This window comes from Callithrix jacchus, chromosome 5, assembly GCF_049354715.1.
Source record: "Callithrix jacchus isolate 240 chromosome 5, calJac240_pri, whole genome shotgun sequence".
Classification (NCBI taxonomy): Eukaryota; Metazoa; Chordata; class Mammalia; order Primates; family Cebidae; genus Callithrix; species Callithrix jacchus.
The window spans coordinates 125,140,851-125,151,249 of record NC_133506.1 but is presented as its reverse complement, the minus strand read 5'-3'; the positions used below and the strand labels follow the sequence as shown (position 1 = coordinate 125,151,249).

At 37.0% G+C, this 10,399-nt stretch overlaps 1 protein-coding gene across 8 annotated transcripts in view; it reads left to right on the top strand.

The window, feature by feature from the left end:
• The first annotated feature begins 3,568 nt into the window (after window positions 1–3,568).
• Window positions 3,569–10,399, top strand: part of ABCA6 (ATP binding cassette subfamily A member 6) — a 66,649-nt gene continuing 59,818 nt past the window's right edge. For 4 of the 8 annotated variants that reach the window (XM_078374512.1, XM_002748663.6, XM_078374511.1 and 1 more), the window contains exons 1-6: window positions 3,569–3,722; window positions 4,755–4,862; window positions 6,161–6,365; window positions 7,432–7,593; window positions 8,943–9,046; window positions 9,771–9,997. In XM_078374512.1, the coding sequence (XP_078230638.1) occupies window positions 4,767–4,862; window positions 6,161–6,365; window positions 7,432–7,593; window positions 8,943–9,046; window positions 9,771–9,997 (794 nt within the window). In that variant the 5' untranslated portion in view covers window positions 3,569–3,722; window positions 4,755–4,766. Of the gene's footprint in view, window positions 3,723–4,721; window positions 4,863–6,160; window positions 6,366–7,431; window positions 7,594–8,942; window positions 9,047–9,770; window positions 9,998–10,399 lie in introns of all 8 variants that reach the window. The other 4 variants (XM_035301641.3, XM_008997646.5, XM_078374510.1 and 1 more) reach the window with 1 other exon arrangement.

Below are 10,399 nucleotides of genomic sequence, written 5' to 3'. Positions count from 1 at the left end.
AAAGCAGGCCTGGTGGTGACAAAATCTCTGAGCACTTGCTTGTTCGCAAAGGATTTTATTTTTCCTTCACTTATGAAGCTCAGTTTGGCTGGATATGAAATTCTGGGTTGAAAGTTCTTTTCTTTAAGGATGTTGAATATTGGCCCCCACTCTTCTGGCTTGTAGGGGTTCTGCCGAGAGATCTGCTCTGAGTCTGATGGGCTTCCCTTTGTAGGTAACCCGACCTTTCTCTCTGGCTGCCCTTAGCATTTTCTCCTTCATTTCAACTCTGGTGAATCTGACGATTATGTGCCTTGGGGTTGCTCTTCTTGTGGAATATCTTTGTGGTGTTCTCTGTATTTCCTGGACTTGAATATTGGCCTGCCTTGCTAGGTTGAGGAAGTTTTCCTGGATAATATCCTGTAAAGTATTTTCCAGCTTAGATTCATTCTCTTCATCACATTCAGGTACACCTATCAAACATAGATTAGGTCTCTTCACATAGTCCCACATTTCTTGGAGACTTTGTTCATTCCTTTTTGCGCTTTTTTTCTCTAATCTTGCTTCTCGTTTTATTTCATTGAGTTGATCTTCAACCTCTGATATCCTTTCTTCTGCTTGGTCAATTAGGCTGTTGAAACTTGTGCATGCTTCATGAAGTTCTTGTGTCATGATTTTCAGCTCCATCATTTCACTCATATTTCTCTCTAAGTTGTCCATTCTTGTTATCATTTCCTCAAATCTTTTTTCAAGGTTCTTAGTATCTTTTCATTGAGTTTGAACATACTCTTTTAGCTCACAGAAGTTTCTCATTACCCACCTTCTGAATTCTGATTCTGTCATTTCATCACACTCATTCTCCATCCAGCTTTGTTCCCTTGCTGATGAGGAGTTGTGATCCCTTGTAGGAGGAGAGGTGTTCTGTTTTCAGGTGTTTTCCTCCATTTTGCACTGGGTTTTCCCCATATTTGTGGATTTATCCACCTGTTGTCTGTGTAGTTGCTGATTTTCAGATTGGGTATCTGAGTGGACATCCAGGTTGTTGATGATGAAGTTATTTCTGTTTCTTAATTTTCCTTCTAACAGTCTCGCCCCTCTGCTGTAGGACTGCTGAGGTCCACTCCAGGCCCTGCTTGCCTGGGGATCACCTGCAGCAGCTGCAGAACAGTAAGGGTTGCTACCAGTTTCTTCTTCTGCTATCTTTGTCCCAGAGTGATGCCCGCGAAATGCCAGTCTGATCAGTCTTTTGTGAGGTGACTCTTTGGATATACAGTGGTCAGGGAGCCACTTGAGGAGACAGTCTGTTCTTTATAGGAGCTCAAGTGTTGAACTGTGAACTCCATTGTTCATTCAGAGCTGCTAGGCAGGTATGTTTAAGTCTGCTGCAGCAGAACTCATAAACTGCCTTTTTTTTCCTCAGGTGCTCTCTCCCAGGGAGTTACGGCTTTATTTATGAGTGTCTGTTGTGCTGCTGCCTTTTTTTTTTTTCAGGGCTGCCTTGCCCGTAAGGAGGCAGCCTAGTCACTGCCTGCAGAGGCTTTGCTGAGTTCTGCCCTGCTGCCGTTGAGCTTCCCTGTAGTCCTGTTTATATGGGTGTGGTTAGAACTGCCTCGGCAATGGTGACCCGCCTCTGTAATGGCAGACTCTCTCTGTTATAGCAGGTTGCCTCGGCAGTGGCAAGCTGCCTCAGCAATGGCAGACTACCTCCGTAGGGGTGGAGTGCCTCTGTAATGGCAGATGCTCCTCCCCACCGAGCTGCACTGTCCTGGGTTCTGCTGTGCTTGCCGTGAAACTCCCAACCCCGAGCGTTTCCAATTGCTGGGTTTTTTTGTTTGTTTTTGTGTGGGTGGGACCTGCCGAGCCTAATCCCCTGGCTCCCTGCCTCAGAGCCTTTTTTTTTTTAAGTTGAATGGTTGACTCTCTCCTAGGTGTTCCAGTCACCTGCTGAAAGGGTGCAGGAATCTGTGTGATTTCCCATGCGGCGATCCACTGCACCAGCTGAAACAATGGTGCTGCCCGGAAATCTTCTGGCCAGCTTAAAAGGGTAACTACACCAGTGTATTTTGTATGGAGAGCCACTGCGCCACAGCACCGGCAAAACAGCTGGCTGGCTAAAACAGCCACGATGGCCAAAACAGCCGCGCGGGTGACCCATAGGACTCTTCCGCCTAGGAATCCCCTGGTCTGTGGGCAATAAAGATCCATCTGGAAATGTGTCATCCACTCACCCTCTACAGTTTCACTGGGAGCTGCAATCCTGAGCTGCTCCTAAAAGGGCCATCTTGGATCTTCCTATAGCTGTGAATTTTAACACAATTATAAGAGTGGCAGAATGAAAATAATTCCTAAAATAAAGTACAAAGGATCTAAAACAATGATAACAAAAAAAATCATAAAATCTTTAACTGTATTCCAGTTGGTTTAAAAGTAACTTTGAATTTTGTTGTATTACTAATACAAAATGTTAAGAGTGTTTATGACTTACCTTCCCACAACTCATGAGAACTTTAGAACACCTTTATTAACTGTGTTTGTGCCAATTTTCAGTGTAAAAAAATGGCACTTCACTGTTGACTATTTTTAAAAACAGAAGAAATCGCCAAGGAGAGAAATTATATATATATATATGTGTGTGTGTGTGTATTATATACTATAGTATATAATATATAGTATGTGTGTTATATACTATATTATAGTATATAATAATATGTATATACTATTATGCATGATACTCATAATAGTATCCTGGCTGTAGTAAATGTTGTTGTTTAAATTATCTGCTTTACTCCAGAAAGCTTCTCAGCTTTATGATTATTAACATCTGTGGATTGGGAGCCATGTCAAATATTTGAGATTTCCCAATTCATGGACTTTGGTTTCCTGTTTTGCTATGTACTGTGGCAGGTCAAAAAAAGTTTGCAACTCTTTACAGAGCAAAGAGAGACAGACTATACTATATGAATTGTGCATGTTTCAGTTTGTCTTAGTCTTCATACACAAAATTTTATCTGAATCTTTTTATGTGTTTTGTAGACCTTGGCAATACACTGACTTATTTTGTTCATGTATATTATGAAATCCTTCATCCACTGTGATGAGGGTGGGAGAAATAAATTTGTTAAAAAGTCTTCATTTGTCTATCCTAGGAGTTTCTCCAAGGCATACTATGGATTGCTTAGCTTTATTAGGAAAAAAAAAATCACCTCCAGAATATTCTGCTAATGTAGTCTGAATTAGTTAAATATACAACTAATTGGCAATTGTGCTTATTCATCAGTAGTGAAAAGAAAATAGATACAGATTTATCATACAAATTTAACTGCTTTGTTTAGTTAGTTATTGTCTTTACTCTTTCTTGTTCCTGCCTCCCTCTGGGTCTCGTATTTTTGAAGAACTAGTTCCATTTTCCTTGTTTACTATTTCCCCCCTTATCCCTGTAGTTGAAAGGCCAGTTGAACAAACACAGAATTTGTTTTAGTCCCAACTAACCACAGAGTAGTCATTTCCTTGCAGAATAATTGGCTTAGGGAGAAAGAGACACAGAAAAAAAAAGTTCATCATATACAGCTTGGTCTGGCTACACCCCTTTGCAGAAACCAGCCTGTGTAAGAGCTGCTGGAGTAGGCACCCGTTTAAAGAATAAATGAAGAAGCAGCAATAAAGAAGTTGTAATCGTAACCTAGACAAAAAGAGAACTGGGTTTTGACAGTGTTTCTAGAGTGCTTTTTATTATTTTCCTGACAGTAAGTAAAGCTCTATTTTGTTGTGCTGTGCCAAATATGTGGGTGGACACTGCTAAAATCAATCTGTTTTTCAGATGTTTCCCAATTCTTATGTGTTTTATGTTAAAGACCTAAGACTAAATTTTTCTGTTTTTTTCCAATCATTTTTTATTGTGTAGATTGTAACATAGAAAAATGGGAAAAAATTGCTTCTGTGCTAGCTGAGGGAGAATTATCTGAATATTTTGATGTGAAAATATGAGAGAATTTTATTTTGAGGTTACAGAAACTAAAACAAATTGTTTGTGTTTCTTTATTTGCAAACCTTTGGGCAAAATTACTTTCCCATGTGATTTCTTTTTGCTTTCTTTTAAACTAATTTTATGGTTTCCTGAGTTATTCAGGGACTTCTGAATTCAGAAAAGTGAGAGAAATTGCTTTACTTTTCCTGTATCTCAGATCAAGTTTCAAGTAGTTTGAGCCTGGATTATGATTTACAACCTAACTCTTTTGATAAAAGTGGATTCAATCTGTAGGTAAAACTATAAGAAAATGCTTTATTAAGGTTGTATCAAGTGGATGTAATTTATTATTCAGACAAATTTAAGTAATCAGACTCTTGATGTTAATTTAATTAGCACTGTGATTTCTACTTAAATGTAAAGAACAAGAAATGGCTCTTAACAGGATGAAATTAATTTAATTACTCTATTCATGTACTTAAAATTCTGTCATAGAAGGCCAGAAATGTGAAATTATCTTATAGGTTCTGAACTTGAATTACAGCTTTTCCATGTCAGTAATTCCAAGTTATTGCAAAATTGTGGTAATAATCACTCTTATCTTCCCACTATCACCCACTTCCCTAAAAAGTTTAAAGTGAATATATTTTAGTTGAAATTTTACAGTCACAAATTATTCAAATAATATTTTAAATTTATGTTTATACTTTTTAAAGGTAGTAAATATTTTTCTCCAGAATATCATCAAGGTTTTTCTTATTATACTTATTTTTTCTAGGCTGTGTTTCACCATGATTACTTTCTCCTTCAGTAAATAGGCTAAATGAATATGAAACAGAAAAGTGTGTATCAGCAAACTAAAGCACTTCTGTGCAGGAATTTTCTTATGAAATGGAGGATGAAAAGAGAGAGCTTATTGGTAGGTTCAAAAACTTGTCTCTTTCCACAGTTAGCACTCTTACAGTGTCTCATTACCTATTGATTCTCGTATGTTTTTTTTTAATTAGCAGACTGGATTTATTGATTTTACAATTCTCTCTAGTTGTATTTGTTGAATTGAGACACTCACAACAGTCTCTGAAGAATAACAGAACATTATCAAAGGCTAAAAGAATTACTCATATAAAAAGAAATTAAGTGAACATCTAATTATATGGTAAATTGCAGCAACTGCTAGAGCTACTATTGCATGTTATACACTTAGAGCCACGAACTACAAAAAAAAATGTTGCCAGAAGAAATGGAGAAATTTTAATTTTGTGGATTTATTTTCAAGGACATGAATTTTCTACACAAAGATTGTTTTTAAGAATTATGACCAACTAACAACACTGATAGTTTGCATCAAGCAGGTGGGCTAACTGCAGGTGACTAGCCCAGATATCGGTGGCTTACCACAGCAAATGTTTATTTTTAACTCCTCATGGTCTAATGAAAGTTAGTGGAAGAAAAGTAGGTTGGGTGAGTGAAGAAATCTTCTCCACACAGTCATTCAGGGACCTACGCTTCATCCAGGGCCTCCACCATCACAATGGGCCTTGGAGACCTCTAGAGGATCCACTGCATCCAGTCAGAAGATCAGGAAACAGTGGGACCAAGACAGTGAGAATATAGAAAGTTGCGTATATTCACAGACCATGCCTGGAAGTAGTGCGTTTCACTTCTGCCCATATCCTGTGTGCCAGGAAATCATTTAGTTCCACTTAATTTCAGTAGTCTAAAAATGTAGTCTAGCATGGTGTCAAAGAGGGAAGGAAAGGTGATTGAGACTGGTGAACAGCAACAGTAATAGCCTCCACCAGCCAGTTCCTTTTCATGTGCTTTAGTTTATCATACAAGAATATGACAACTGGCAAAAACATTGCTATTTGCCACCATGAATTCTATCTAGAATACTCCATGTCTTATAAATTCTGTAGTCAACTTCCCATGCATATAGAGATTGTCATTTTTTATTCACTCCATTAGTTTCTATGAGGGCTTCTGCAGGAGTTTGTGATTTAATGCATAAATTTTGTTCTAGTATTAGAGAATGATAAATGTGGCTACTGTCTCAGTATTTATCTTTCATTCGATTCTCCATGCTCTGAGGCATGGAGAGCAGAAAGTACATAATTGTATAGCACACCTGGAATTTGTTTTCAGCAGTATTTGATATTAACTGAGATCTTTAAGTGAATGCAAACTAAATTCATTCTCTTTTTTAATACATTACAGGAATGGGGCCTCTCAATACTTCTAGGACTGAGTGTTGCTCTGTTTTCCAGTGGCATGAGAAATGTCCAGTTTCCTGGAATGGCTCCTCAGGATCTGGGAAGGGTAGATCAATTTAATAGTTCTTCTTTAATTATTGTGTATACACCAGTATCTAATTTAACCCAACAGATAATGAATAAAACAGCACATACTCCTTTTTTGAAAGGTAGGTGTACTCATGGCAAAAAAATGAATTACTAATATGTTTATATACTTTTGATAAGATCTCTACACATTAATTTGAAGTTACAGTCATTTATTACACTAATAATTTAAGTAGTAAAATAGCATACAAATCTGTTTAGGTTTTTGCTTTCTCTCACAACAATTAGCCTTTGAAATACTTTCATCTTCTTGGGAGTCCACTTTAGGGAGGTCCATATTTCTATTGGAATATAACTAAATGCAGACTTATACTTTTAGATCTGCAGGATAGTATCTAGAAGGAATGTAGTCATTGAAAGTTGTGTGTGTTTTTAACATTGAATACAATGATTGAGATTTATATCTCAGGAAAAAACATATAAATAAATACAATAGGTCATGATTATTGAACAATAATTTCATAACTTTGAAAAGTATAAATGAATAATCTGATAATTATTCTGTTCTGAATATAGTATAATTAGTAAAGACTTTTAAAATATAGTATAATTAGTAAAGACCTTTAAAGGTCTTTATTCTACATGAGATTATTATGTAACCAAAATAAGCAAAATGCATATTTTATTAATGAGCAAGTGGATGAAATTTGACTATTTACTCTTTAATCCTCAATTCCTGACAAGTGAAATTCCTGGCTATTAAAAGTAGAGTCACTTTTTAAAACTGTTTTCTACATAAGGCAAAGGTCACATAAATTTTCTTTGCTTCAGTAAGTCTGAAATAAGGAATTCATGACTGTATAGTAACTACAGCAATTACTTGTTTTCATACTCTGATTCTCTTATGCATATTTAATCTGGCACTTTTTTTATGTACCTAAAACTTGACCTGATGCTTGTCATTATGATAAGAAAACATGTACTTCTTATGCATGTCTTCTGATTGTAGAATCTAAACCATTAAAAGAAAATTTCCCCCCTAGCATTTGGGTTCAAGTTTGATTTAAATGGAAAATGATTTTAATTTAAGTCCAATTAAATTATACAGGGAAATGGTTCAATATCACATTCTTTTTGATAAAATTCTGTAACAATTTTCTATGTCTATTTTTACCTTGTAATTCACAGGAAGCAATATCATTGGGGCACCAAATAAAACATTCATGGAAGAAATACTTCTGGAAAATTTACCATTTGCTGTGGGAATCATCTTTAATGAAACTTTCTCTTATAAGTTAAGATTTTTTCAGGGATATAGCATTCCACTTTGGAAAGAAGAAGATTTCTCAGGTGACTTTCCATATCAAATATCATTATGGCATTTTTCATGTTTTCAACATACAGAACAGGTGAGGGTGGGCATCAGAGATGCTTTCAATGACACATGAAAAAATAGAGAAAGCCATTTCATTGCTGAACTTATTTCAAGGTCTATCGTATGTTCCTACTACAGGATGACTGCAAAAATTGTAGAGTCATCTAACATATATGTGTTGAGCACATAGATGCATAGGTCAAAGGACACATGAGTAACCAAGACTGACCCAGCCTCAGGTGAGATTCCAGTTTAGCAGCAAAGAAAGACATTGAACAATTAATGACAAGTATAAGAAAAAGTGTTTCATGGGCACTTAGATCAGGGTTTCCTAATAATGGGATTAGAGAAGTCCTACCTGGGGAAATAATGTTTAAAGGGAAACCAGAATGAATAGCAGGTGTGAGGTGCTATAGGCATTGTGTTTCAGATAGAAGAAAGGTAATTCTGAAGGCCCTCAGGTGAGAAAGGACATCTGTTCCCAGATCTGGAAGAAGAGCAGTTAACTGAACAAGAAACATGAAAAGGAATGTAATAGGAGAGTGAAACTGAAGTCACTCAAGTGCTACATCCTGTGGCATCTTGTAAATCTAGGCAAGGAATAGCCACGAAGTCACTTTAATCAGTGCAAGATGTAATTTGGTTTCCAAGATTAGGGGAGCACTCTGGATATAGCCCGGAAAACAGATTTCAGACAGGCTATGGAGAATGTCAAGAAACAAGGAGTCCATTATGGCTGGAGCGGAGTGTTTGCTTTCATCTCATTTTTATTTTCAAAGACTTTCTAAGCATGCTGTGGTCTGAAAGAATAAAGTTGCTGTATTAAAAACTTTTATTTGCTCCCTTTTTCTATGTGTTTAAAAGTCTACTGGTGGGCTGGGTATGGTGGCTCATGCCTGTAATCCAGCACTCTGAGAGGCCAAGGTGCACGGATCACCTGAGGTCAGAAGTTCGAGACCAGCCTGGCCAACATAGTGAAACTCTGTCTCTGCTAAAAATACAAAAATTAGCTGGGTGATGTGGCCTATGCCCGTAATCCCAGCTACTCAGGAGGCTGAGGTAGGAGAATCGCTTGAACCCAGGAGGTGGAGGTTGCAGTGAGCTGAGATCGCATCACTGCACTCCAGCCTGGGCAACAGAGTGAGACTCCATCTCAAAAAAAAAAAAAAAAAAAAAAAAAAAAAGAAGACAACAAACAAAAACAAAACAAAAAATAGTCTATCGATAGAGTCTCCTCAATATTGTTTTCTCTCCAATACTTGTTTCATATTCTCCAACTGCCATCATCCCATAATGTTGGCTGTGCTTTTCTTTGTGTTTACAGCTCATTGCTGGGATGGATATGGCGAGCGTTGGTGTACATTGACCAAATACTGGAATGAAGGATTTGTGGCTTTACAAACAGCTATTAATACTGCCATTATAGAAGTAAGTTCTTGATTGAAAAATTCTACTAATTAATGTCAGCTACTTCCAGAGACCTCAAGATTTTGATGAAAGATAATCGTCTTAGTCTGTTTGTACTGTTACAACATATACCTGAGACTGAGTAATTCTTAAAGGACAGAAATTTATTTCTCACAGCTCTGGAGGCTGAGCAGTACAAGATCAAGGTGTTGGCAGGCTCGAAGTCTGGTGAAGGTCCATTCCTCATAGTGTCTAAGTGTCCTCACGTGATGGAAGAATGGAGAGCAAAAACTGCCTCAGCTACTTCCCTTTAGCCTTTTATAAGACACTAATCCATTCCTGAGGGCTCTACCCTCATGACTCAACCATTGCCCCAAAGGCCCTGCCTCCTAATACCATCACAATGGGAATTAAGTTTCAACAGGAATTTAGAAGCAAACCATAGCGATGCTATATAATCAAGTTTTCCTGTGGTTATATAATGAAGGAGATATACAGACCAAGGAACACATTGCATATCTACTTTAAAACTTTAAAACCAATTTTGAAATGGTTGTTGAGTCACAGGAGGCTGCAAATATAATGCACAGGGAAGTCCATGTACCCTTCATCCAGTTGCCTTTACTTACGTAACTATAGTACAGTAAAAAAAATTGGAGAACAGACATTAGTAAATATACAGAGCTTACTCACAGTTCACCAGTTTCTATCCTTTAAATAATAATAATGTTTGTTTAAACTCTAGATCACAACCAATCAACCTGTGATGGAGGAGTTGATGTCGGTTACTGCTATAACTATGAAGACATTACCTTTCATAACTAAAGATTTGCTTCACAATGAGATATTTATTTTATTCTCCTTGCTTTGTTTCTCCCCACTTGTATATTTTATATCACTTAATGTAACAAAAGAGAGAAAAAAGTGTAAGAATTTGATGAAAATGATGGGTCTCCAAGATTCAGCATTCTGGTGAGTGACTAATTCAAGTAGTGCAAATTAATAAACAGGAAAACTGAGACGCAGTGAAAAAGTGTTATTGTTTCAGAGCATCATGGTTTAAACTTGATGCATTGGCTATTTTTTCTTTTGTTCTGAGATTTGTATTTAGTCTGTTAAATTTTTCCATACAAAATAGCGCTTATAATGTGCTGAGCACTTTTTCTGTGCTATGAATATCTTAAGTCAACCCAACCCTGACGTAGAGGAACTGTCATTCATTTTATAAGCCAGGAAAATGAAGTTCAAAGAGAATAAGAGAATTGCCCAATGTCAGATGGAGGGTAAGTGCTGGAGCTGAAACTCCAATCCAAGTTCCCTGACTGCAGCTTGTTTGCTTGCCTTGTCTCCTTACAGTTAACAGTTGATTTCTTC